Below are 27,236 nucleotides of genomic sequence, written 5' to 3'. Positions count from 1 at the left end.
CTGCTTGGGACCTGGGAAGAGAGGTTATGCCACCGCATTCCACTCAGATCCTGTCCCTTCCGGACAAAAGCGGAGTGCAATTCCCGGCCAGAGCTGCCTGGAGCCCGCTGGAGTTGCAGGGGGGGAATACGAACACGGCCAGCGCTCGGCAGAGTCAGTTCCTGGGGGGCTTTGGGCGTGACTGAACCCTGACCTGCGTTGGCAGCAGCCTAGCTCAGTTGGGTGGTCCTGGTCTGGCTGTTGTGCACTGGGCCGGCCTGCCGCACAGCCGGGGCCTGTCAGGTCCTGTGGCTCCTCACCTCCCACTGCAGGAGCCTTCCCGTGCCCGCGGGGGCTGCAGTGCTGCCATGCCCGGAGGGAAGGTTGGGCCCCACAGTGAAGAGCCTGCAGATGTGGCTGCCTGGCACTGAGGGGACTCTGCCCTGCCTGGGCTCCAGGCTGCTGGCTGAGTTTTATTGTCTGAGTTTATTGCCTTTTTATTTTCTCTCTCTGATTATGATGATGCCCGGGAGGACTCCACTCTTCCGGGAGCTGCTTAAACCACCCAGCCGGGAAGGGAGGAGGGTGGGCTGCAGGAGAGAGGATGGGGAGGATAGGTGGGGAGGAAAAGAGGCCAAGGACGAGAGCGGGGTGGGGTCAGAGGGAGCACTGAAGGAGAGAGGAGAAGGTGTGGGGGGCATGTGGGGTAAATGGGGATGCAAGGGGAGGCAGAAGGCTACAGGTGCATGGGGATGTGGGGTGCCTGGGGGTAGATAGGGACATCCTGGGAGTGCAGCAGCGTATGGAGGTGAATGGGGTGCAGGGCTGTGGGGAGTGAGGGACATGGGGTGGCGGTTCTGGGAGGTGGAGAGGATGGGTGGGAGAGCGCTGTAAGGGGTACAGGGCTGGGATGTGTATGGGGGAGCAGGGAAGGATGAGATGGGGAGAAATGCAATAAGGGGGATGAGGACATGGGGGATGGGATGGGGAGAGATGCAGTGAGGGGGTGGGATCGGGAGGGATACAGAGGAGGGGATGGGGGATGCAGTGAGAGGGGTAGGATAAGGAGGGATGCAGTGGGGGGATGGAGGGGATGAGGAGAGATGCAATGAAAGCGCTGGGGGTAGAATGAGGAGGGATGCAGTGCAGGGGGTGGGGGATGCAGTGAGAGGGTGGGATTGGGAGGGATGCAATGGAGGGGATGGGACATGCAGTGTGCGGGACTGGATGAGAAGGGATGCAGTGTGTGGGGTGGGAAGGGATGCAGTAGGGGGTAGGACAAGGAAGGATGCTGTGAAGGGGTGGGATCGGGGGATGCAGTGGAGGGGATGAGGGATGCAGTGAGGGGTGGATGAGGAGGGATGCAGTGAAGGGATGGGGGATGCAGTGAGTGAGTGGGATTGGGAGGGATGCAATGGAGGGGATAGGACATGCAGTGTGTGGGATCGGACGGGGAGGGAGGCAGTGCGAGGTGGGATCTGGAGGGATGTAGTGAGGGGATCGGACGGGGAGGGAGGCAGTGCGAGGTGGGCTCTGGAGGGATGCAGAGAGGGGATCGGACGGGGAGGGATGCAGTGAGGGGGATCGGACAAGAAGGGATGCAGTGTGAGGTGGGCTCTGGAGGGATGCAGTGAGGGGGATCGGACGGGAAGGGATGCAGTGCGAGGTGGGATCTGGAGGGATGCAGTGAGGGGGATCGGACGGGAAGGGATGCAGTGCGAGGTGGGATCTGGAGGGATGCAGTGAGGGGGATCGGACGGGAAGGGATGCAGTGCGAGGTGGGATCTGGAGGGATGCAGTGAGGGGATCGGACGGGAAGGGATGCAGTGCGAGGTGGGCTCTGGAGGGATGCAGTGAGGGGATCGGACGGGAAGGGATGCAGTGCGAGGTGGGATCTGGAGGGATGTAGTGAGGGGATCGGACGGGGAGGGATGCAGTGCGAGGTGGGATCTGGAGGGATGAAGTGAGGGGATCGGATGGGAAGGGATGCAGTGCGAGGTGGGATCTGGAGGGATGTAGTGAGGGGATCGGACGGGGAGGGATGCAGTGCGAGGTGGGATCTGGAGGGATGCAGTGAGGGGGATTGGATAGGGAGGGATGCAGTGAGGGGGATCGGATGGGGAGGGAGGCAGTGCGAGGTGGGATCTGGAGGGATGTAGTGAGGGGATCGGACGGGGAGGGATGCAGTGCGAGGTGGGATCTGGAGCGATGCAGTGAGGGGGATCGGACAGGTAGGGATGCAGTGAGGGGGATCGGACGGGGAGGGAGGCAGTGCGAGGTGGGATCTGGAGGGATGTAGTGAGGGGATCGGACAGGGAGGGATGCAGTGAGGGGGGTCGGACGGGAAGGGATGCAGTGCAAGGTGGGATCTGGAGGGATGCAGTGAGGGGATCGGACGGGAAGGGATGCAGTGTAAGGTGGGATCTGGAGGGATGCAGTGAGGGGATCGGACGGGGAGGGAGGCAGTGCGAGGTGGGATCTGGAGGGATGCAGTGAGGGGATCGGACGGGAAGGGATGCAGTGAGGGGATCGGACGGGGAGGGATGCAGTGTGAGGTGGGCTCTGGAGGGATGCAGTGAGGGGGATCGGACGGGAAGGGATGCAGTGCGAGGTGGGATCTGGAGGGATGCAGTGAGGGGGATCGGACGGGAAGGGATGCAGTGCGAGGTGGGATCTGGAGGGATGCAGTGAGGGGATCGGACGGGAAGGGAGGCAGGGCTGGGGGGAGGTGCCCAGAGTCCGGGGCGGGGCCAGCGGCGGCCTCTGGAGGCCTGTCCCGGGCCGGGGGGGCGGTGCTGCCGGGCCGGGCCCGCCCCCGACTCCCCGAGGTGGCCGGGCCGGGCTGGGCGCTGGGTTCGGGCCGGGCGGCGCCATGGCGGGCTCGGAGCGGAGCCCCCTGCTCACCTACCGCCTGTGCAGCAGCACCTCGGTGGAGGAGCCCGGGCGGGGGCCGGCGCCGGGCTCCCGCAAGCTGCGCACCTTCCTGGGCGTGGTGGTGCCCACCCTGCTCTCCATGTTCAGCGTGGTGCTGTTCCTGCGGCTCGGTGAGTTGGGGAGCCCCCTGGGACCTCCTAGGGCCCCCCAGGGACCTCCCAGCGCCCCCCAGTCCGGCCCCCCAGGGACCTCCCAGCGCCCCTCAGTGACCTCCCTTCTCTCAGGCCCCCCTTGCCCCATAGCCCCTCACTAGCCCCCCAGTACTCCAGCGCCCCAGTTCATCTCCACACAGCCCCGAACCTGCTCATCCCACCCAGCTCCTGCAACCCCACTAACTTTCTGTCCCCTACACCTCTCCACTGTCCTACCAGCCCCCCAACCCCTCCCCCCAGCAACAGCTTCTCTCCGTAGCCCATGATAACCTGCCCAGCACCCAGTCCTCTGCACCAGGCCCTCAGTCCACATCCCCAAACCTGCGCTAGCAGTGCCCCGATATCCCTGGCACCCCCATCCAAATCAGTGGCCTGTGCCCAGTGTTCCTTGGCAGTAAAAGATCCTGCCTCAAGCCCAGGCCCTGTAAGACTCCGGTGCCTTTGCCCAGAGTTTGGGGAGCTGGGAGAATGAAGCCCAGAGCCAGCGATGGGACGAGCGTGAGTTGCCCTGCGCCGCCTGGCTCTGTGGAGTTCCCTTGGGCCACCTGGAAGGGCGATGTGCCTAGGCAACTGGTAGGCTCCTGCTGGAGGAAAACCCCTGGGTGTTTTCATGACCAGTGTGTGTGTGGGCACGGGCAGAGGCATGGGAACCTGCTGGAGACAGAGCCTGAAATTGCTGCCAAAGCTGTTGGCTGTGGAAGTGCCACCTGCTTGCAGCGCCAAGCTCCACTTTCCTGGTACAAATACAAACGAGAACTGAGAAAAGACAAAGCCCCAGAAACTTGGGTTTGTGCGGGGGGGCTGTGCTGAAATGAGCAGGCAGCAGCACCCTTTGGAGCCTTTCCAGCTGTCACCGGGGAATGTGGAAGTAAAACTGCTTTTCAGTTGCACTTTCTGGTTCCTGCGTTTGGTTTTCGTGAAGTTTGAGGCTCAGGGACCTGCTGTGAACTTCTGCTCCCAGCCCTTAATATTTAACTGAGGGAGTCAGTGTCTTCATGGAAACCCCACCCTGGCCTCTGTGCCATTTTCTCCCCCCGCCCCTCCCCCTGATGCTAGGCGGATGCAAGTAGCTGGCGATCACGAACCAAGCTGGGTTGGCACCTGGGATGCCCCTGACAAGGGCAGAGACCCGCTGGCCTGCTGCGATCCCCTCTCAGGGAGTATCAGCCTCACATCTGTTGGGACCCCAGGGATGCCCAAAAGTGTTTTACTCCTGCTAGGGGCAGTTCTCGGCCCCTGGTGCTGTGGGAGAGCAATCTGGAGACTGTTCCTCGTTAGCAGAGTCATCAGCTAAGGGGCTGCAGACCCCTGAGCCTGTGCAGATTCAGTCACCGGGTTGGGGTGTAAATCCAAGATGTATGGCTGGGTTCTGGATTCTGGCAGTGGGGTGGCATGGGTGTAATCAAGGGCAGAATCGATCCTGCAGGAGCTGTTTGGTGGGTGACGCTGCCCCAGCCAGAGGGAACCCAGCGCCACTCTGGGAGCCCAGGCTGGGTTTGCAGGGCTGACTGTTAAAGAAAACATCCCTTTGCCTGTCACTTGAGCAGATCTGCTCCAGACGCATTGAGACCCAGTGAGGCTGAACCCACAATGCCTTGCATCCAGACTCACTGCTAGAGCTGCCCCCGCTGTGACCCTCTCCCCAAATCTGCGTGGCTGAAATCCAGCCTCCTGTATTCCTCACCCCTTCTGGCCCCGTCTTCCCCCAGAGATCCTGGGCTGCCCCACTCCTGTTCCTTCCACGCTGTGCTGCAAATCATTCTCTTCCGTGCCCTCTCCTTGCTGTGCCAGGCAGGTCGGCCAGCACTGCTGCCCCTGACTCCTCCTAGCCTCACTGGCTCCATTCATGCACACCCAGGGCGTGGCTCCACTGGGGGGTTGACAGATCACTACCGGCAGGAGCCCCAGTGCAAGGCCCTGTCAACTTCTGGCATCTTTATCGCCATGTCAGCTCCTGGAGCCTTAGCTAGACTAGTATCAGAGGGGGAGCCGTGTTAGTCTGGATCTGTAAAAAGCAACAGAGTGTCCTGTGGCACCTTATAGACTAACAGACATATCGGAGCAGGAGCTTTTGTGGGTGAATACAAAGTGGGTATTCAAAGCTTATGCTGCAATATGTCTGTTAGTCTATATAAGGGGCCACAGGACTCTGCCCATTTTAGCTAGACTCGGGCTTGATCCTCTGGTAGCACCTTCGTCTAAGGGGGTGTCTGTACCGCAGTTGCTGTGGTGGGGGTGTGACAAAGTGGGACTGTTCTTAATGTTTCGTCTGAATACTGTGTGTGTGCCTCAGTTTCCCCTATGCATTTTTAAGTCTCCAGCCTGCATAAATGGCTGACACTCTGTCTCCTAGCAACAAATGGCCAGGGCCCTTCCCCCCCTGCAAGGGGATGGCTAAAGGTGAACGAAGAGATCAGGTGACCTCCTGGCCCAGGAAAGAGACAAAGGCCAGAAAGGAGGGGCTGGAGGGGGTTTCAGTTTGGAGCTGGCTGGGGATGGGAAGTGAGGGCAGACCAGGTTGTCTAGCTCGCTGGGCCCCAGAATGGACCCGGCTGAGGGGTCCTGTTCTCTGTACCTACAAGCTCTGTTTTCGACCCTGTTCCTGTCATCGAATAAACCTCTGTTTTACTGGCTGGCTGAGAGTCACATCTGACTGCGAAGGGGGGGTGCAGGACTCGGTGGCTTCCCTAGGATCCCACCTGGGCAGACTCGCTGTGGGAAGCGCCTGGAGGGGCAGAGGATGCTGAATGCTCCAAGGTCAGACCCAGGAGGTGAAGCCGTGTGAGCTTCTTGTCATAGAATCATAGAATATCAGAGTTGGAAGGGACCTCGGGAGGTCATCTAGTCCAACCCCCTGTCCTGCAGACAGTCTGCTCCGAGGGAGAGGAGGCTCCCCAAAGTCAGGACTGTGGGGAGCAGTTCCAGAGCATCGCCCGGGGACTCTGTGACAGGGGATTCATCTATCTAGCTTGGATACTGGAGCAGAGAAGCCATAGCAGCGCGCGGTTCGGTATGGACTGTACCACATATAGCCCTGGGTAACTTCTCACTGAGCTGCCGCAGCTTTGCCACTGCTGTTCCGCCCACTAGCTGGGTTAAAGCCAGGTTGGGTATGTCTCACTCGAGCTGCCTGGGGACTTCAGTGTGGGCATCCCCTAGAAAACTCCGGCCTTCCCCAGCGCTGTGTTCTTCCAAAACACTGGGACTGTATTAGCCCGTGTTCTCACCCCGTGCTGAGCCTTGGATTTGTAGGAAAACCCAGGCAGATGCATGAGTAATTTCCTGTGACACAGTCCTGCTGGCCAGGCAACCTGCAGTTCTGTTTACCACTTTTACTGTAATGACGGCCAAGCCAACGCTGAGCAGCGAGGGGCTTCACACTCTGAGCCCTGCTAGCTCCAGTTCTCTGGGGTTCTCCTCCTTTAGTTAGGTCCTTAATCTGTTGTTTTGTGAGTGTGTGTCAAGCGCTTCCCACCAGTAATCATCAAAGCCTGACTTGGGCAGCTTGCTGTGGCCTGGGCAGGCCCGAGCCTCCAGCTTCTGCAGAACGGAAGCCTTGGAAGCTAGTTTCTAGCCCGTATTGTGGGAGAAGCCATGTGCGTGTGACTGGAGTGGGCTCCGGGGGTGAAATCAGCCACTTTCACACTGCTGCGCTGGAGGAAGCCCTTCCCCTGACGAGAACTGGGTCAATTTCATGCTGTTGCTTGAGCCCAGCCGCAGAGATGCTGGGGGCTGATTTTGCAGCAGTGGCCTCTCATTTTGGGGCCCCCAGGGCCTGTCTCTGATCTTGCCCACCCCAGCCATACAGCGGCATAGTCCCATTGGCTTCAGGGAGTTGTTTCTGGCTCCCACCGGTGTAGCCGAGTGGAGGAGGAGTGGGCCACCCGTGCCAGCTTGTCAGAGTGGCCAAGCGCTTCCTGCTCCTGCTGGGCCTGCTTTGATGGGCCCTGGTGGCAGTCAGGCCATTGTGACTGAAGCTGGGCACCCAGAATGGGAGCCCTCTCTCCCCTTCCCCCCCCCCCCCGATTAGAAGCTGCATCTTGAAGTTTGATCCTGTGGCTTTGCGGGTGCAGGAGAAGCCGGGGAGGAGAGGGAGGTGAGGATGGCACCTCAGCAGGGTGTAGCCCCTGGATGGTGCAGGCCGGCCCTCGTGCCTCGCGCCGGCTTTGGCTTCTGGCAAGCAGGGTTCACGGCTGTTAAATTCGTCAAGTCCTGTGCATCAAAGCCTTAAGTACAAGGGGGCCAGTGTACTTGGCTGGACCATCTGCCGCCCTGCATCCTGGGATGGCGGCACTGGGAGCGCTCACCATCCCGTGTCTCGGTCCTAGGAGAATGGGAGCCAGTGCCTTCGTCATGGGCCATTGCCGCTGCGGAGCAACTCCGTACGTGCCAGAGCAGCCTGCACAGCAGGGCACCGTGGCCTGCTGCTTCCCCTTTGGGCCATGGGGGGTTCCTGTCTGGGTCACTCCCTGCATCTGCCTGGCTGCCTCAGCCTGTGGCTTTGGTTTTACTTTCATCATCTCCAGAGCTTGAGGGAGCCTTTCTAGTGAAGCATAGCGTAAAGTTGGCCTTACGTCCTCTGCCCCGGCGCTCCGTCTATCCAGGCAGCTGGCAGACGCTGTGGTAATGGGCATTAAGAGGGGGCCAGCACGTGGGAGAAGGAGAGATCTAAGCTGCCGATTGCTCTGCTCCCCGACCATGGAGGGATGAACCCGTCCTGACTGCCAGGCGCCCCCCCGTTCTGTCACTTCCCAAGCCAGCTCCCTCCCACTCGCCTGGCCACCCCTCTGCACAGTCTCCTCTGAGTCCTCACTGCTGGGGTGCCTGGGGCTCTACAGGCCATTAAAGGGTCAAACCCCGGCCCCAAGGAGGTCACAGTCTAATTAGCAGGATACCAGAGCTTGCTTGGGGAGGGGAGCCCTGCTCCTGGGCGGTGCAGGTCTTGCACTGTGGCTTGTTTGGCCTGTTCAGTAACCGGTCCATGGCCCCTGATGACTTCCTGGGGCGTCAGGGATAGAACTTGGCTCCCCCTGCTCCAGAAGCTCTATCCTCTGCCTTTGGAGCAAAGGGAGAGTCTCTGAGAGCGGCATGGGGCCTATGATGCCACTTTGGTGTGCAGTTCTGAGTCCATCCAGCAGAGGGCAGTGATGCTCTCCCTTTCACACTGATCATTGCAACAGGTGCTCTGGACATGGTACTTTTCAGCCTGTGTTGTGCAAACAGTAACTACACCCCCAGCCCTGCCCAAAGAACCAGGCCAGTGGGTTGCTGGGCTGCCCTTGCTAGGCCAGGCCTCTGTCACAGCCCACATTCCTCTCCCAGGTGTCAGATCTGAAACTGGGGCATTACTCCTGGGAGGAGCATCCTGGCTGGGGTCAGTTGGGTCGGGGGAGCGATCCTGGCCCAATTTGGGTAGGGCCGGGGGGAGCGATCCTGGTCCAGGTTTTTTTTTGAGGAGGGAGGAAGGGAGTTATCCCAGGCCCCGTGGAGAAGACCCGTCTGAATTGGTCTCTCTTCTCCCTGATGTCTGAGTTCTTGCTGACTCTTTGTGCAGAAATGACACAGCCCAGGCAAGCCCTCCCCACCACCCCATTCCTCTTCCATTCCTTGGCCCAAGTGCCCAGCATGGCCATGGCCTCTCTTCCTGGCTGGAGTCTCCGGGCCCTTTCCTGGGGGTGGGGGTGATTCGCCTGGATCCCTTGGCAGGCTGAGTTGCCCTGGGCTGTGGGGACGGGGCTGTCAGCAAAGGCTCACTTGGCCTGACGCCTTCCATCTCTTGGCCTGCGCAGGCAGCGGGGCTCTCGGGCGCTTGGCGGCGTTCCCGTGATCCCGGAAACTTCCCTGCTGAGGGCCAGCCTTTCCAGTGGGTGTTTACAGTCAGTGCTGCTGGGTCTAGTTCCACCCCCAGCCCCTCTGCACCGGCCTTTGGGGACGCCCGCGCCGTGGGAGTCACATAGCTGTAGAACATCAGAATGGCCCCACTGGGTCAGCCCAATGGTCCATCTAGCTCTGTGTCCTGCCCTCCGACAGAGGCTGGTGCCAGGTGCCCCAGAAGGAACGAACAGAACAGGGCGATCATTGACTGACCCATCCCCTGTCACCCCCTCCCAGCTTCTGGCAGTTAGTGGCTAGGGACACCTGGAGCATGAGGTTACCTCCCTGGCTAATGGCCATTGATGGACCCGTCCTCCATGAATTTATCTAGTTCTCTTTTGAACGCTGCTACAGTTTTGGCCTTCACGGCATCCCCTGGCAGTGAGTTCCACAGGTTGACTGTGCATTGTGTGAAGAAATACTTCCTTTTGGTTGTTTGAAACCTGCTGCCTGTTAATTTCTTTGGGTGACCCCTGATTCTTGTGTTATGAGAAGGAGAAAATAACACTTCCCTATTTCCTGGGAGAGGCTGGGCGCAGGCAGCCACAGGCATTTGAAACCTGCTGGTTAGAGCTGCTGCGTGCAAAGCCCTCTCTCACCTGGCGCAGCGCACTAGCCATGCTCAGTGGAGCTGCAGCCAAGATCCCCCCAAAGGGCTGGCATGGAGGGAGCCAAAGGCTGATGCCACAGTGCCTGGAAGTTAGAGCTGTCTCTCCACTCTGGCCTGCCCCTGGGGTGGATTTGTGCTGGGGACGCCGGTCCCATCTCCTCCCGGTGGGTCACTGGTGCCTGTCCCGTTTGCCCCCTCTCATTCAGGGGCTTTGTCCACTGCTCGTTATGCTTATTGGTGCGTAGCTAAAGCTGACAGGCTGCTGGGTGGGCAGGAGAGGCCGTGGCATCGCTCACCCGCTTTGTGCCCATCCTAGTTCTCTGTGGAATAGGCACTTCCTGCATCCCCCAGGACGAGCCTGAGTGCGCCGGGTTCCTCGCGTGGTGGTGGTTCTCTCCTTCCTTTGCTCCGTCTGGCGCTGCCTGCGAATGCAGCCCAGGGGCACATGGTGTCTGGTTTTCCTGATCCTGTGAACCTGGGCTCTCTGCCCACACGTGGGACCCATGGAGACAGTGACCCGAGTCCGGGGAGTCTCACTTTGCTGTTCCACTGGAGCAGCTGGCTCTTTCCCTGCAGTGATTCCCTCCCGGCCACTGCCTGCAGTGCCCAGAGGTAGCTGGTACCAGCAGAAGCAGCTGTGGGGCTGCAGGGAGCTGGGCTGGTGTCGTCCTTCCCCAGCGCAGGAAAGCGAAACCTCCAAGAGCTGTGTCTGGGATAGGGGGGAGGGTGGCAGAATGACAGGAGGGGATCAGGCGGGGGGGGGGCAGTGACTGCTCCCTCCCAGCAGCCCCATGGGAGCTGCCCCTCCCTCACACCCACTAGGGGCCAGGCACTTAGCAGCCATCGAATGGCCATGGGGGCAGGGGGAGGCCGGTGGGCAGCTTGGTATGCTGGCCTCCCCCCATCACCCTAGGCATTGTTCCCACAGGAACGGCTAGAGGCTGGATTCCTCCCTGCTCCGGCTCCCCCTGTCCCTAGGGACACCAGGCTGGGGTGGATGTACAGGGACTTGCCCTGGTGATTTGCTGGTTTCCTGCCCCCCCGCGCCCTTCACGGGTGCTGTTTCCCCCCCGACCCCCCCCGTGCTGTCTCAAGGCTCTCCCTGCGCGTGGGGCTGAGTGTTGTTTTAATCCCCCGGTGCTTAGCGTTAAGCCCCTCGTGCCACAGCGCGGGGGCTCTGCTCATTGCTCTTTTCCCTGAAGCGAAGCAGCTGGAGCGGCACAGCGGGGACAGGCGCTCGGGCTCCCAGCACCCCAGGCCTCTAGCAGATCCCCCACTGGTCTCTAGCAGTGCAGGGTGAGCAGGCCCAAGGGGCAGGTTCTTGAGGTAGGGGGATACCCCTTCCCCCTGGCCTGGCCAGGGCTCCTGTGCCATGTCCCCCACCCTTGTCCTTGGGGGACGGGGGCACTCTGGGCCCTGTCACTCAGGGCTGGCCTGGCTCCACAGGGAACAGTTGGCCGGCAGGAGGCGGGGGCTGCATGCCACGCTCCCCCTTCCCTTTACTCCCCCACTCTGTCGGCAGGGTTTGTGGTGGGCCAGGCCGGCTTGTACGAGGCGCTGGGCATGTTCGTGGTGGCCTATGTCATCATCGGCATGACGGTGCTGTCGGTGTGTGCCATTTCCACCAACGGGGCGCTGGACGCTGGCGGAGCCTACTGTATCCTACCCTGGCACCCCTGCCCTGGCGCTGCTCTTCTCTCGACAGCCCATCCGGCCCAGTTCCCCTTGGTCTGGGTCTGTGGGGCAGCAGCCCGGCCTGGGAGAGCTGGTCCCCTGGCCTGCACTTGGGGGCGGGGGCGAGCTCCGGGGGTCCACAGACAGACCAAAATCCCCAGAGCCTGTGCCCCTGGCCGGCAGCCGTGTGCCCTGGAGAAGAGTCAGGCTGTGCCCGTTTGCCAACCAGAGGCTTTGCTTTGCTGCACTCACCCATATTCCCAGCACGTGCTCCCTTCCCAGCTGGGCTGTGGCCTCAGGCGGCCGGCCCCGTGGTCCCGCGGGGAAGGGGAAATCCTCACCAGCGTTAACTGGAAGGGAAGCGTTAAAGGGAAGCTGAGGGCCCTGGGCTCCCACCCTGCTCACCACAGCCAGCTGGGAACTGATCCAGGTCACTAAGGATATGCTACACCCCAGAGCAGCCGCTGTGCTGGGCACAGGGACACCCCCTGCCTCCCACACACATCCTGTGCCCATGGAATCAGGGCACAATGGGCTGGCGCCAGGGCCTGGCCCTGCAGAGCGTCTCCCTGGGCTCCCGCAGGCCAGGGGGCGGGCAGGAGCTGCTGAAGCTGGGGTCCCCCCGAGCCCTTGGTGTTCCTTGACCCCGGCGCAGACATGATCAGCCGTGCGCTCGGCCCCGAGTTCGGAGGCAGCATCGGGATCATGTTCTTCCTGGCCAACGTCTGCGGCAGTGCCCTGTACATCCTGGGGCTGGTGGAGGCCATCATCGACATCTTCGGGGTCCCGCTGGGTAAGTGGGGTCCCCCGCCCCTCACCCCCAACAGCCCAGCTTGTCTGCCTGGTCACTCCCTCCACCACCGCCTTCCCCAGGACGGGCCCGTCTGACCCTGGCTCCAGCCTGCAGGTTGTGCCAGTGCCCAGGGTGGGCGGGCTGGAGGCAGCGCTACCCTGCCAGAGCTGAGGTAGGGGCATCCCCTGGAGTTCATGGATCTTGTTATGGGGCTGCAGTTCCCCAAATAGCCAGAGAGCAAGCCAGGGAGGGGCCAGGGCCGCTGGCTTGGCTGCTGTTACCCCAGGAAACTGCCCGCGAACCGCTCTGCTCCTGGAAGGAGGGGACCTTGCCCGTACAGTGAGAGCAGGGGCCTTGGATGCCTGGGTCCCTGTCCAGCTCTGTCACTGGCTCCCTCCCTGATTTTGGGTGAGGCCCTGCCTTGCTCTGCGCCTCAGTTTCCCCCTTTCCAGGAATGGTCCTGCCCTACCCAGCATGGCAGGGCCTGGCCCTGAGGGCTCTGTGTAGGGAGTGTGGGGGGCTCAGTCTGGTGCCCAGGTGGGCACAGCAGAAAGCTGGCACTGATGGGCCCCCCCACTGGCAGCCCCAGCAGAGGCCTGCGCTTCCGTCCCAAGGCATGGGGTGTGTGGGGAGCTGCCCTCATGCCATGGCCCCCTAATCCGCCCTGTCTCCCGGCAGATCACACCATGGGCAGCAGCTTCCAGGTCCTGCCCCGCAGCTACTGGTACGAGCTGCTGTATGGCACGGCCCTGCTGCTGGTCTGCCTGCTGGTCTGCCTGGTGGGAGCCTCCATCTACGCCAAGGCCACCTTTCTCATCTTCCTCATCGTCATGCTGGTGCTGGTCACCGTCTTCGTCAGCTTCTTCGCCGTGGGCCCCACTGTGGTGCCGCTGCTGCTGCCTGAGGGCAACGGCTCCCTTGCCATCAATGGCTCCTTCACCGGCTTCCGGCTTGACACCCTGCAGGGCAACCTGGCAGGTGGGCACCGTTTGACTCTGCTCTCAGCCTGGTATCCCCTCACCCGGCCTGCCCGACCCGGCCACCCTGCACCTGGCAACGCCTCACCCAGCCTGTCCAACCCTGCCTGGCAACGCCTCACCTGGCCTGTCCGCCACATTCCCGACCCTGCCTGGCAACACCTTACCTGGCCTGCCCGGCCCGACCACCCTGCACCTGGCAACCCCTCACCCAGCCTGTCCAACCCTGCCTGGCAACACCTTACCCGGCCTGCCCGCCACATTCCCGACTCTGCCTGGCAACACCTCACCTGGCCTATCTGCCCTGACCACCCTGCACCTGGCAACGCCTCACCCAGCCTGTCCAACCCTGCCTGGCAACGCCTCACCCAGCCTGTCCAACCCTGCCTGGCAACGCCTTTCCCGGCCTGCCTGCCACATTCCCCACCCTGCCTGGCAATGCCTCACCTGGCCTGCCCGGCCCGACCACCCTGCGCCTAGCAACGCCTCACCTGGCCTGCCCGCCACATCCCTGACCCTGCCTGGCAACCCCTCACCTGGCCTGCCTGCCCACCATCCCCCTCTGCCCAGCAGAGCCTGGCACTTCGCTGGGACTCTCCTTGGGGGTTACAGTTCTCCCAGCAAAGGCCCAGGCCATGAGCCATCTTCCAGCTTTACTGCCAGGATGGCCGTGCCCACAACCTGCCCCAGCCTAGTGCCACTAGAGGCAAATGGCAAGGGGTGTGCCTTGGCTGTCCCCGGAGCCTCATGCCCTGCCAGTGTGGCTTCACTGGGAAGCTCCCTGGCAGAGTGGCGGCTGCCTCCAGGGCTGTGCCCCGAGTGGTGCTGCCCCATGGCCAGCAGGCACCCATGCCAGTTTCGCTCGGCGGAGACCGGTCCGTGGGGCTGACCTCGGCCCTGCCCTTGCCCGACACACTCAGCCCGGCCTGATGCAGCACTTGAGCTAGGTGGGTAGGGCGGCGGAGCCAGTGCCCGCGCTCCGGGCTGCGTTCGGGGCTCGGTGCTGGGGCTGCTGGGCCTTCCTCACATCTCCCCTGTGCCCCGGCAGCCGCCTACGGCGTGGACTACACCACGGGGCGCGTGATGACCTTCAGCACCGTCTTCGCCGTCATGTTCAACGGCTGCACCGGCATCATGGCCGGCTCCAACATGTCAGGTGAGGAGGGGGCAGAGACGGAGGGCAGGACAGGGGGCGGGGGAGATGGGGCAGGGCTGACGGCCTCCCCTCGCTTTCCCCTGCAGGGGATCTGAAACGCCCAAGCTACTCCATCCCCAGAGGCACCATCGCCGCTGTGCTCTTCACCTACCTCATCTACAACCTGCTGGCCTTCACGCTGTGCTGCACCTGCGACAGGTACGCGCTCCCAGCCCGAGCCACCCCCGCCAGAGCGTAGCCACAGACCCTCCATCGACGGGGCTGAATGCCCAGCTCCCTCGGGGGGAGGCAGCCCATCCCTCAGGGCGGAGTGAAGCCGGAGCACAGGGAAGGCTGCTGTGCTGGGGAGGATGGGCAGCAGGCTGGCTTGGGCCAGAGGTTTGCTGAGCAATCCACCTGCAGAAGTGCTGCGTGGATTTGGGGCTGGCAGACACCCAGGTGTGGGCGGGCTGGGGGGCTCTGGGATTGGTGTCACCCCAGGCCATCGGGGGCCTGCCCCTCCCAGCTGCGGGCTGGCAGCTCACAAGGGGGCTGAGGCCCAGGGCCTCACCACAAGCTCATGCCATGCTGCTGTGCCAGCGATGCCACCATGCCCGGTAGTGCCTGCTTGGTCCAGCTCCGCTCCCCGTCCTGGAGCTGGGGCCCTGCGGGGTTGCCGGGCAGTGTCTGCCTTGCTGTGCCGGCGCGGGGGCCGCCCGGAGCATGCCCCGGGCTCAGCTGTTAATTTTCCACTCTGGAAAGTGGTACCATAAATCGGGCCAGTGGCAGGCAGCTGGCAGGAAGCGGGAGAGTTATAGTTGTCAGCGGCTAATATCTTAATGCACAGCCATTACTCAGAGCGACAGGGGGACAGGCTGGTGCGGTGCTGTCACTCAGGAATGGGTAATGGGCTTCGCTCCCCCCCTCCCCCACACACACTGAGTAGTGAGAGGGGTCCAGGGCACGGCCCTCACCCCTGCCTCCAACCCCCAGGCGGTTGTCACTGGCTGAGCGCTGTCGGGGCACCCAGTGCCTTGGGAGCAGGCAGTGTGCACAGCCCTGCCCAGCCCCCAAAGGCCAGAAGGTGGCACAGCAGAGCTTGGGCAGTGCCAGGGACAGCTCTGCCAGCGTGATCTAGAGCAGTGGCCTCCTGCCTACTGGACGGCATCAGGGGAGGGGGGGTCTCCGATCCCATCCTGCCCTCCAGGGGGCTCCCCACTCCCCTCCCCAGCCTCCCACCCCCGGGTGGATAGCTCCAGCTGCTCAAAGCCGGGTCAAGGAGACTTAGTCAGGAGCAAGCACGTGATGGGGAACTGGAAACCTAGGGGCTGTGATTTACCTCTGGCACCTGCCCCTCTCTGCTGCCCCAGACAAGGTTCTGCCTCGGTTTCCCCTCCAGTCACTGGGGATAATAGGCCTGACTCAGCCCTGCTGTAAGTCCTGTGGCCCCCAGGAAGGGGGCTGCCCCCTGTTGGAGAGCATTCCTGCCCCCGGAGTTGGGTAGCTGGGAGCCAAGCCCTGGGTCATGCTTGGCCCTATCAGCCTCGAGACCAAGCCTACAAGAGCTGCAATTTAGGTAGGACCTACACAAAAACAATCTTCTTCTCATTTAGGGTGGCCCCATCTACCATTCTTTCTACAGCTCCTCCCATATCGTGCATGTTTGGGGCCTGCCTGGTAGGGGCACCTCCTGCACGCCCCCTGCTGGCAGGCACCCCGTCCCCTCCATTCACACCAGCAGTGCTACTTCTCAGGCTAGGGGCAGAAGCCTGCTCTGGGGAGAAGCATATCGGGCAGTGCGTGAAGACTCGGGACAAACCCAGCCTCGAGGGAGAGGTCCCAGGGGGGCTTCTGTCCCTGTGGAGATGGCAGGACTTTGAGTGCCAAGGACTGGTGCAGACACCCTGTACAATGGAACTGGGGCTGTCCAGCCCGGTGGGTGAGGGACTGGGTGACCCTCCTGCTGTCTCACATGTGGAGCCAGCCCTTGAAATGCAGCCGGGGGGCAGCCAGCCAGAGCAGCGGGGCTGGACCGGGGTTCCCGAGCGGGTGTGTTGCAAGCTGGGGTGCGGAGAGCTTGTCCTGGTCCCCCACATTGGGCCATCCGCTCTCCTGCCACTCTGAGCAAGGGGATCAATTTCCAGATAATTAGGTATTAATTGCCAGATACACTGAGGTTTCAGATCTGGGCTAATTTATCTCCCACCTGCTCTCAGGCTCTTGTTAAAATCCAATTAAATGCTGGGCCATTTGTATCCTTGTAAAGCGTCAGCAAACAGCTCCTTCCCCGCTTAGTTCCTCACTGAGTTTCAGCCAGTTGGCTGCTGCGGGGCCAGGAGCTTTATAGGCCGCTGCCTCGGAAACCCCGGGGAGGTGGCTTCCAGCTGATCGATGGCTCGCGTGGCTTCGAACCCACAATGAAACGCTTGTGGCCAGGCAGCTTGGCTGCCGAGCGGCTCTGAGAACCCACCTTTCGCGCCAGCAGCGGGAATCTGCCCACGTGGCCCAGCTGTAGTGATACCCTGGGGGCTGGGGGCAGCAGGCAGAGGACAAACGGGCCATAACCGGGCATTGCCAGGCCCCAGAGCTGATGTCCCAGCCTAGATGCTGCCTCAGAAAGGAAATTCCCTTCACATGCAAGCTGGCCTGGCCTGGCCTGCCCGTGTTCCCACATCAGGAACGGGTTCCCAGGGCCTCCGAGAGAGTAGCCCTAAAATCCACAAGTCCAGGAGCCGACACAGAGGCCTGACGGCACCGGGTCTCTCCCGTGCTGGTTTTCTGATTCAGCAAGTGACAGGTGAGTTACCTAGACGTCCACTTCCCCTGCACTTTCCCTGGGAGTATTAGAAACTCCAGCTACTGGTGTGATGCAAATCACAGCGTGTCCCCTGCAGCCAGACGTGGCCCAAGCAGTGTCTTGCTTGGTCCAGCCCTGGGGTCCCCACACAGCTCTGCAGTGCCCCTCAGTCCCGACCCGCAGCCCCCTGCTAGCCCAGCCCTGGGTCACCCCGCCCAGCTGCGTCACTTGGAGGCACACCTTGATGTGCAGAAGGTAAAATCTCCCGGTTCCCTTGCCCGTGTCTCCACCCAGGAGTGGAGCCTGGCCCTGGCAGAACATTCGGACAGTGTCCTGGGAAGCCCGGAGCTGGGCACAGCAGCTGCCCCATGGGCAGGGCTGTGTTGGAGCCACTGATCAGCCCACTGGTGGCTGTGCTTTGCCTGCGGGGAAGGCCAGGCTGCCATGGCAGATGGGCGTGATGTCACACTGGGGAGGCTGCTGCGTGTGGCCCAGGTTCCCGTACCAGCCTTGCCCTGCTGCATTTACAAAACAAACCACAGGCTGGAAGCACCACCCGGTGCCAGCCTGACCCCAGGCACCCCTGTCCGTGACCACAGCCCCGATGCCGGTGTCCTTTGTGCACCCCCATCGTGGCTCCAGGACAGGACTTGGCCACTGACTTGCCCCAGCGGAGCTGGCCCCGCTGTGAGGGCAGGCGGTGGGGGTGGGGTCTGCTTTAGATCCTCCTGGAAATCAGCTGCCTCGGGGCTGGATGGTTTGATTAAGCCAGGGCCCAGTGCGAGCCGTCTCCCAGCCTGACTGTAACTGCTTTGCTATCGATCGGCCCTGGCCCCACACACCGCCTCCTGGGAGAGCGATGGCAGCAATTGGCTCCAGCTGGGCCCTGGCGTGGTGATGGGCTAGGAGAGCAATTACCACAAGCCGCCTGGGGGCCCTGCTTAAGGAATTGTGCTCTGCAGGGGCTGCAATGTTCAGGGACTCGGTCACGGAACCCCCATGGCCACCCCCTCGGCCATCAGGGAACCCCCCTGCTCTGGCCCCCACTGCCTCAGGGACCCCTTGCATTCTGTGCCTGTCCACTTGTCCTGTCACGGACACTCCCTCTACACACACACGCCCTTGACCCGTCAGGGAACCCCCCCCCTGCTCTGGCCCCCACTGCCTCAGTATGTCAGAGACCCCCCGCACTGTGTGCCTGTCCTCTTGACCTGTCACGGACACCCCCATCTCCCACACACACACGCTCTCGGCCTGTCAGGGAACCCCCCTGCTCTGGCCCCCAGCGCCTCAGCACGTCAGGGACCCCCTGCACTCCTGTTCCGTCCCCTTGGCCTGTCAGAGAGACACCCCTCCCAGGCCATACCTGGCCTTTTGGGGAGCCCCTGCTCGTGCCCATCTCCTCAGCCTCTTGGGGACCCCCCACGGTACTGCATCTGCCTGCACAGTGCTCATGATGGGGCATGCGGAGCACATAATAAACAATAAACACAGTGTTTGTGAGAGACCCTGCAAAAACAAACCCCTCGGTATAGGTGATGGAGAAGCAAGGTGTGTCTGTGCTATGCCTGGAGCTTTCCAGTTCCCCTCTCGGGGGGGTGGCTGCGACTGGCACCTTGGGGGAGAAGGGGCAGATTTCCCATTCAGCAGTGCTCATGGCTCTGGTCCAAGAAGTGTGGCCCCATGTGGCAGAGAGTGGGCACCAGGTGGCTGGGCAGTGCCATGCAGGGAAAGGGAGTGCAGAGAGCAGGCGTCAGGCAGCTGGGTGGTGCCTTGCTGGGAAGGGGGTGCAGAAAGCCAGCCTCTGGGCCATGCCCTGTGGGTGAGGGGGTGCAGAGAGCAGGCGGCTGGGCGGTGCCCTACAGGGAAGGGGGCACAGAGAGCTGATGCAGACAGGTGCCCCGGCTCACCCCCCTTGCCCCGTTGGCAGGATCCTGCTCCAGAAGGACTACGGCTTCCTGCGGGACATCAATGTCTGGCCCCCCTTTGTCATCATTGGCATCTACTTGTCCACCCTCTCGGCCTCCATGAGCAACCTGATTGGGGCCTCCCGCATCCTCTACGCCCTGGCCAAGGATGACATCTTCGGTGAGTGCCCCCCACCCCCAGTGGGGATACCCAGCCCCCTAAATGGGTGGAGATCCCCCCACAACCCCACAGAGCAATGAGGGGATGGTCCCTGGGGATCCCCGTCTCAGGGCCCCTAGATCGGTGGGGACCCCCCCACAACCCTGCAGAGCGGCAGGGGGCTGGCCCCTGGGGATAGCACCATTCCCCAGGTTAACAGGAGGAGCACTGAAGCCATCCCATTCTCTGAGGCAGCGTCCAGGCCAGTGCTGTATGGGGCTGACTTGGCTGCAGTCTCCGTGGGGTGGGGCAGCCCTGGGCACTGCAGCGTCAATGCCCCAGAGCTGTACCTCTCTGGGAGCAGGGAGAACCCCCCAGCCGGCCCACTGCCAGGACAGCCGATGGGAGAAGGAAGGGGTGTGCCAGGTCAGCCCTGCCCCACGCAGGCAGCGGGGAGAGCCACCAGTGCAGGGGGAGGTGTTATGCTGTTGACCTGTCCCCAGGAGCAGAGACTGAAGCCCATACAAGGGGCACTGAGCCGCCCCTGGGGCACAAGGCGCTCCCTACTACCCTGCCTGGGCTTTCCTTGGGGGAACAGCTCTGCACCCCCCTCCCCATCCACTGTGCAGCCATCCTGTGGGCCTGGGCCAGGTACAGCATCACTAAGGTGTGGCCAGGGAGAGAACTTGGAGCCTCTTCGGGAGAGTCTCCACAAGCTGGGAACTGTACGGGGCCTCTGACATGTGGGTGAGCAGTTCTGATTCCATCCAGCAGAGGGCAGTGGAAAAACATACCCCCCCCCCCCGGAGGTGGCTTACATTCTAACTCCCAGTCCTGTGTGAGCAGGGGAGGGTGGTACTGGGCTGCATGGCCCCCTCTGTCTCGGCTGGCTTCACCCCGGTCCATACAGTGCCCTGTCACTCAGGGCAGTGGGCAGGGCATAAGCACTGGGGCAGGTGTCAGGGAGTGTGGGGAAGTCAGGGCCCTGCACCCCTCTTCCTCAGCCAGCCAGTAAAACAGAAGGTTTATTAGACGACAGGAACAGTCCCAAGCAGAGCGTGTAGGTACAACCAGAACCCCTCAATCAAGTCCTTCTGGGGGGTTTAGGGAGCTTAGACCCCAGCCTGGGGTTCCCTGCGTTGCATCCCCCAGCCCAAGACTGAAAACAAAACCTCCTCCAGCAGCTCTCTTCTCTTTCCCGCCCCCTCCCCCCCCCGCCAGCTCCTCCTCTCCTTTGTTCAGCGCCAGGGGATGGGGCGCTGTGCCCGCACCTGCTGCCTCTCGGCCTTTGGCACCGGAGGGAGAGCGCGGTCCTAGGACACCACGGGATGAGGGGCTGCCTTCCTGCCAGTCCTCGCTGGGGGAGCGGTTCTTCTCACATCAGGGACACAGCACCACCCAAAGCCCTCGGCTCCCTGACCACGCTACCTCCCATCGCAAAAGAGCTCTTCCCCACCCCCGAAACAGGCTCTCCCTAGCGGTGGGGGGAATCCCAGTCCCTGGCCCTTCAGTCCTGCAGACCCTTGCAGCTGCTCTTCCTGGTTTCCCCCCCTCGTGCTCTCCGACGGTCCCTCTGGCTCTGGGCACAGGCTCCTCACGTCCTTCCAAGTCCCCTGGCTCCTTGGCAGCCTTCCCCGGCAGGTCTGCCTGCAGCACTGGAGTGGGGTTCTGGGGGGGCTCCCAACTTTGCTCAGCCAGCACATTGCTTGTGCTTGGCTGGCTGCTTGGCCGGTCCCAAGGAGCCCTGAGCCTGCATGGCCATGCCATGCAGCTCTCTGAAGACATGAAGTACCGACCTGTCGGGGGCAGCAGTGACTCGGAATCCAGGCTGCAGCAGCGCCAGGCCCTGCCAGGCTGGGCACCTGCCAGGAAAGAGCGTGGACACTTGGATTGCATTAGCTCCTCGGCCTACTTGGGCTTCTCCAGCCAACTGAATAAATATCCCTTGGCTCTCCCTGCTCTCCCCCTTCCCAGCCTTCCAACGCCAGGGGCTGCCAGCTGAGGCAAGATGGGTGAGGGCTCAGTGGTTGGAGCTGGGGGTGGGAGACAGGACTCTGGGGTGCCTTTGGTGCCTCGGTTTCCCCATGTGCAGTCTAGGAACACCTCTGCCCCACCCTGGAGATGCCCAGATGCAGGGCACGTGGTTACCCCATGTTGTTGCTGAGGCCCTGCGCTGCAGAGCACTCCTGAGGTGCCCTGGAGAGCCATGCCAAGCCCTGCCCCTGGGCGAGACCATAGCTGTGCTTGAGGGGATGCCCAGGCTTGTGTGTCCATGGAGTCCCATCCCAGGAGAGGAGCTAGGTGAGCAGGTTGCTGATGTGGTTCCTTCGATCCGATTGGCTCCTGTCGAGCCCTTGATTCTGAAGTGATGCCCCTTCCCTGCCATGGAAAGCCGCGTCCCGCAGAGCAGCATCCTTCTCCCCAGGCTGCGTTCTCCTTGGCGCGGCAGGCTGTGGGCAGGCGCCCGGGGCTCAGCACAGCCTGGGGGCAGAGCACAGCCCCGGTTCCTGCCCCTTTTTGGTTCCCCGTGAATCTGTGACGGTGGGCACATCTGTGTCTCTGGCAGGAGCTGGCTCTGTTCGCTGAGCCCGTGCCCAGCAGTGGGTGTGTCTGGGAAAGGCCTGGCACGGTTGGCACTGACCCGAGCTTTGCAGCCCAAAGTGGGGTGGAGGGGCTGGCTCATGGGGAGCTGGGTCTGCCAGGTGCCGTGACGGTAACCAAAGAGAGCCGGTCTGTTAGGTGCCCTGTGGTGGATTTTGCTGGGCTGGGGACTGGGGATGGAGCCAGGATTCCCAAGGACGTTTGTAACAATCACTAACCCCCCTGGAATGGACTAAACCAGGCAGCTCTGAAAGCCTCTCTGGTGGGTAGTTTACGTTCTCGCTGCCATTGGCGGCGTGAAATATTGCACTCTGCTTGCTAATGCATGCAGCCTCTTAACCATTTGCATAGCGGCTTGGCACTGGCTGGGGGCTGGGCTGGGGTCTCTCTGGGGCTAGTGTAGGGGGAGGGGGCAGCATGACAGTTTGCACCCCGGGCCAAAGCGAAGGGCACGTGTTTTGGGTCATTCTCCTCCTGGCACGGTGCCTGCAACACTCAGGTCTCTAGGCAGGTGGTGGAGACACAGCATTTTCTAAGGCGTGTCTCTGCTCCGCTCCCCCCCCCCCAGCTGGGTGGCTCTCTGCTCTCTGGGCGGCTCTCCCCTCGGTAACGTGCAGCAGCCACCCAGTAACTGATCACCCGCTGGACGTGCTGTGAGCGCAGGCCATGCTCCCGCTTCCCAGGGCTGGGGCCTGGAGCGCGTGTGGCCTGCAGCTGCACCACTGTTGGCTTGGAGCGCCTCAGAGCTCCCCAGCTACGCCGGCAGGGCCCCTTCCCAGGGCCCGCAGGCACGTTGCTGATCCAGTATTACCCTCTGAGTCTGTGCTGCCCAGGAGGCGCTGTGCTGCAGGGAGGGGGGCTCAGTAGGGAGCGCTGTCCCCTCTCAGTCAGTGCTGACTCCAACACCCCAGGGGGCGCTGTGCTGCAGGGAGGAGGGGTCAATAGGGGGCACTGTCCCCTCTGTCAATGCTGACCCCAAAGCTCCAGCATAATGCCAGGGGGCGCTGTGTTGCAGGAAGCGGCAGGGCTCAATAGGGGGCGCCCTCCCCTCTTAGTCAGTGCTGACCCCAATGCCCTGGGGGGCACCGTGCTGCAGGGAGCGGAGAGGGTCTCAGTAGGGGGCGCTCTCTCCTCTCAGTCATTGCTGACCCCAATGCTCTAGGGGGCGCTGTGCCACAGGGAGCGGAGAGGGGGTCTCAGTAGGGGGCACTGTCCCCTCAGTCAGTGCTGACCCCAATGCTCTAGGGGGCACTGTGCTGCAGGGAGCGGAGAGGGGGTCAGTAGGGAACGCTCTCTCCTCTCAGTCAGTGCTGACCCCAGTGCTCTAGGGGGCACTGTGCTGCAGGGAGCGGAGAGGGGGTCTCAGTAGGGGGCGCTCTCTCCTCTCAGTCAGTGCTGACCCCAATGCTCTAGGGGGCACTGTGCTGCAGGGAGCGGAGAGGGGGTCTCAGTAGGGGGCACTGTCCCCTCAGTCAGTGCTGACCCCAATGCTCTAGGGGGCACTGTGCTGCAGGGAGCGGAGAGGGGGTCTCAGTAGGGGGCGCTGTCTCCTCTCAGTCAGTGCTGACCCCAATGCTCTAGGGGGCACTGCGCTGCAGGGAGCGGAGAGGGGGTCTCAGTAGGGGGCGCTGTCTCCTCTCAGTCAGTGCTGACCCCAATGCTCTAGGGGGCACTGTGCTGCAGGGAGCGGAGAGGGTCTCAGTAGGGGGCGCTGTCTCCTCTCAGTCAGTGCTGACCCCAGTGCTCTAGGGGGCACTGCGCTGCAGGGAGCGGAGAGGGTCTCAGTAGGGGGTGCTGTCTCCTCTCAGTCAGTGCTGACTCCAATGCTCTAGGGGGCACTGTGCTGCAGGGAGCGGAGAGGGTCTCAGTAGGGGGCGCTCTCTCCTCTCAGTCAGTGCTGACTCCAATGCTCTAGGGGGCGCTGCGCTGCAGGGAGCAGAGGGGCTCAGTAGGGGGCGCTCTCTCCTCTCAGTCAGTGCTGACCCCAGTGCCCTGGGGGGCGCTGCGCTGCAGGGAGCAGAGAGGGGCTCAGTAGGGGGTGCTGTGCTGCAGGGAGCGGGGAAGGGGGCTCAGTAGGGGGCTCTGTCCCCTCTCAGTCAGTGCTGACCCCAAAGCCCTGGTGGTGTTAGGGGGGCCATGGTGCTGGCTCTGAGTTAATGCCTGTTGGAGGTGCCACTCCTGTGGCACTGCACCCTGCCTGCTGGCACAGGACTCCCCACTTCCTGACCCCCACACTCTCCGTCACACTGCGGCTGGTCCCCCTTCTCCTCCTAGGGACTGGGCTCTCTCCAACAGGCTGGGTCTTGGTGGAGGGCCGTTGATGAGCGGAAGGGCCACCGAGGCCAGTGCTGTCGCAGCCCCCTGGTGCGAGCAGCACCTGGGGCCGGCCTGCGGGGACCTGCCCTGGCTGGTGCTCCCAGGCTGGCTTGTGAAACGGGGCCAGAGTAGGGCTGTGGGGCAGGGGCAGTTCCTGGGCCTCGGTGCCGCGTTCCCCGTATTGCTGGCTTTCGGCAAGGCCCCGATCCACTGGCTGCGGGAGGGCCATGCCAGGCTGAGCTCCATGCGTGTATTTCAGACCTCACGGCTGGCATGGACTGAACCTTGGATTTGCATTGGCCCTGATCCTCCCCCCCAGGGACACTGGGATGCGCTGGTTCTGCTGCTGGATGTGTGACGGGCCAGGGAGGGAAGGGGCAGTGCCTGTGGCAAGGGGCACACAGGCGAGGGCTGGACAGGCTGCGGTTGCTGGCCTAGGGTCCGGGCTGGGGCCTCTGCAGCCCTGCTCTAACCGGCGCTGAGCCCTGCCCCGCTCCTGGCACTGACTTTGCTCCCATTCGAAATCCTCTCTCACAGAGCGCGTCTGGTTCCTTTTCCCCTGCAGGCAGAGCTCTGGCGCCGGCAAAGAAAACCTCCCACAGTGGGAACCCTTGGGTGGCCGTGGTCCTCTCCTGGGTGGTGGTGCAGGTGAGTTGGCTGCACAGGGCACAGCGGGAGCACTGACCGTGGGCGCTTCACCTGGCACCTCATTGCAGAGGAGCCCAGAGCTAGACCCAAGCAGCAGTCAGATATGCAGCCACCACTGGGGTGGAGAGCAGCAGCCGTAGTGCCGCATGTCCATGGTGGGTGGGGAGTGGCTGAGGACACGGGCCCCGACCTGCAGAAGGGCCATGGGACCTCAGCCGTGAACGGGGCATAAGGCGTGTATTTCGAGAGGCCGGCCGGCCTTGTTAAGGTGTCGCGGAGTCACGGGGTGATGCTCTGGAACTGCTCCCCACTAACCCAGTCAGGACTTTGGGGAGCCTCCTCTCCCGTGGAGCAGACTTGTTCAGGGCAAGAAGCTCACACGTCTTCACCTCCTGGGTCTCTCCTTGGAGCATTCAGTGTCCTCTGCCCCTCCCACAGCGAGCCCACCCCAGCGTGGTCCTGGGGAACCACAGGGTCCTGCACCCCCACTTTGCAGTCAGACGTGACTCTCAGCCAGCCAGTAAAACAGAGGTTTATTCGATGACAGGAACAGGGTCTAAAACAGAGCTTGTAGGTACAGCGAACCGGACCCCTCGGCCGGGTCCATTCTGGGGGGCAGTGAGCCAGACCCCCACATCTGCACTTCACTCCTTGTCCCCAGCCAGCTCCAGACTAACAACCCCCTCCAGCCCCTCCTCTCTGCTCAGCTCCTTTCCCCGGGCCAGAAGGTTACCTGACCTCTTTGTCTCCAACACCTTCAGCTGACACCTTTGCAGAGGAGGGGCCCAGGCCATCAGTTGCTAGGAGACAGAGTGCCAGGCATTTAGGTGCACGGGCCCCTTCCTCTGCAGCAATCATACCCCCTTACCCCACCACCTAGATACTTAAGAACTGCATAGGGGAAACTGAGGCACCAACACAGTATTCAGAGAAAACATTAAGAACATCCCCAGTTCGTCACATCAGGCTCTGGGCTGGGATTCAGGAGACCTGGGATCTCACCACAGACTCCCAGTGGGACCTTGAAGACAGTGCCTCAGTTTCCCGCCTGTGAAATGGGAGATTGGCGCTGAGTGCGAGCGCACAATCCTCCCTGCTGAGCTGGTGCAGCAAGAGACTGGGACACCGGGGCCTGGGCAGTCCTGAAGGGGGAGTCGCCCGGATCTGTGGGCCAACGGGGCCTTGGGGCTCCCTCCTGTCTGGCCGGTATCCCCAGCACGGAGCCCCCTCTAATTCTGCTGCTGGCAGGGTCCAGGAACCACTCTTAACCCTTTCACTGCTGCATGCCAGTGGCCCCTCTGTGCAGCTTTGGCACCTGGCAACGCTCCTTGGCTGGGCTGCTTCCACTCCTGCCCCTTGGGCTGTGTCTGTCCCTTGGCTTGGCTCCCTGTGAGGCACTTGGGGCCTCATTTCCAAAGGGCCATGCCCCCAACTGGAGTCAACAGGAACTGAGGCGGGTGGGGGGAGAGGGCTGGCCTCTTTGGCAGCCGGGCAGGCACTATGTGGGCCCCGTTCTCAAGTTCCAGGATGTCACAGGCATTAGGCAACACACGGGGGTGTCTCTGGGGGTGCTGTTGAGTTGGGGTCCTGGGGCAGCAGCAGAGATCCCAGGGCTTCGCTCTCCAGTTGTGTGTGGAGCTGTGAGACCTCCCAGGGGAAGGAAACAATCGCTCCAATTCCGTATGCAAAGGGCTTCCAGTGCAGGTGGGGGGCGTCGCTGTGCCGCCGCCTGGATCATCGCGTTGTGCCCAGAACCTGCCATCAGCCAGTCTGCAGGAGCAGGGAGGCAGCGCCGGCTTCGCGTCTCAAGAACAAGCTTGTCTCCTCTCCACCAAATTGGACAAATATATGTAATGCTAAAAAATTGCCCCATTAGCCGGCAGGGAACATGGACACACGCATGCACGAGGCGTCGCGGCCCTGATTGCAGGCGGCAGGGATAACAATCCATCTCTGGGGCCTGGGCTCCCAGCGCCCACATGCAGCAAGCAGGCACGTGATGGGGTGTGGGGGGGAGCCCCGTGCCAGCTCTGTGCCAGTACAGGAGAACCAGGGCGATGGACAGCAAGGAATCAGAGAGCTGCAAACCCAAAGGTATTTAGGTGCCTAACTCTTACTGAAACCAATGGGAGTTAGGCGCCTAAATCCCTTTGAGGCTCTGGCCCTTTGTACCTTCAGGGCCCCCCAGCCGCTGGCCAAGTGGGCAGCTTGTCTGGAGCTCCGGGACTGCACCTGGTTGGCATGAATTGCATCTGATTGCTGCCAGCATCCAGCTAAAGCTGCAGCCAATGGAGACTCCAGGTCCCAGCACGCTGTGCAGTACAAACACAGATCCCAGAGACGGCCACAGCCCCGGGGAGCTGACAGTCTCAGTGTAAGACAAGGGGCAGCTGGTGGAGACCAGGAGACACCAGTGGGCCGCATGCTGGCCAGTGGCCTGGGTGCAGCAGCCACCTGTCCTGTGTCATGGCATCACGGTGGAGGAGAGGTGTAAGGAGGGATGTGGAGGACAAGGAGGTGGTTTTGTGGCTGGCCTGGGGCCCTCCCTGTGCCCAGGCAAGGGGCAGCCAGTGCTTTTTTGGAAATGCTCCAGGTGGGTGATGGAGGCTGGGCTCATGGGCCGATGACAGGGCAGCTGAGGGATGATGGCTGGGGTGGGGATGGACCCGGAGGGCCCTG

General features: G+C 62.4%; 1 protein-coding gene across 1 annotated transcript in view; it reads left to right on the top strand.

Annotated features, from left to right (window-relative positions):
* The first annotated feature begins 2,848 nt into the window (after positions 1-2,848).
* Positions 2,849-27,236, top strand: part of LOC115657957 (solute carrier family 12 member 9-like) — a 48,528-nt gene continuing 24,140 nt past the window's right edge. The window contains exons 1-8 of the mRNA XM_030576339.1: positions 2,849-3,023; positions 11,072-11,206; positions 11,879-12,016; positions 12,695-12,994; positions 14,042-14,149; positions 14,236-14,347; positions 18,856-19,013; positions 24,475-24,557. Coding sequence (XP_030432199.1) covers positions 2,852-3,023; positions 11,072-11,206; positions 11,879-12,016; positions 12,695-12,994; positions 14,042-14,149; positions 14,236-14,347; positions 18,856-19,013; positions 24,475-24,557 — 1,206 coding nt within the window. The 5' untranslated portion in view covers positions 2,849-2,851. The remainder of the gene's footprint in view (positions 3,024-11,071; positions 11,207-11,878; positions 12,017-12,694; positions 12,995-14,041; positions 14,150-14,235; positions 14,348-18,855; positions 19,014-24,474; positions 24,558-27,236) is intronic.

This window comes from Gopherus evgoodei, chromosome 9 (genome assembly GCF_007399415.2).
Source record: "Gopherus evgoodei ecotype Sinaloan lineage chromosome 9, rGopEvg1_v1.p, whole genome shotgun sequence".
Taxonomy (NCBI): Eukaryota; Metazoa; Chordata; order Testudines; family Testudinidae; genus Gopherus; species Gopherus evgoodei.
The sequence above is the reverse complement of the archived record's forward strand: the minus strand, read 5'-3'. Positions and strand labels throughout refer to the sequence as shown.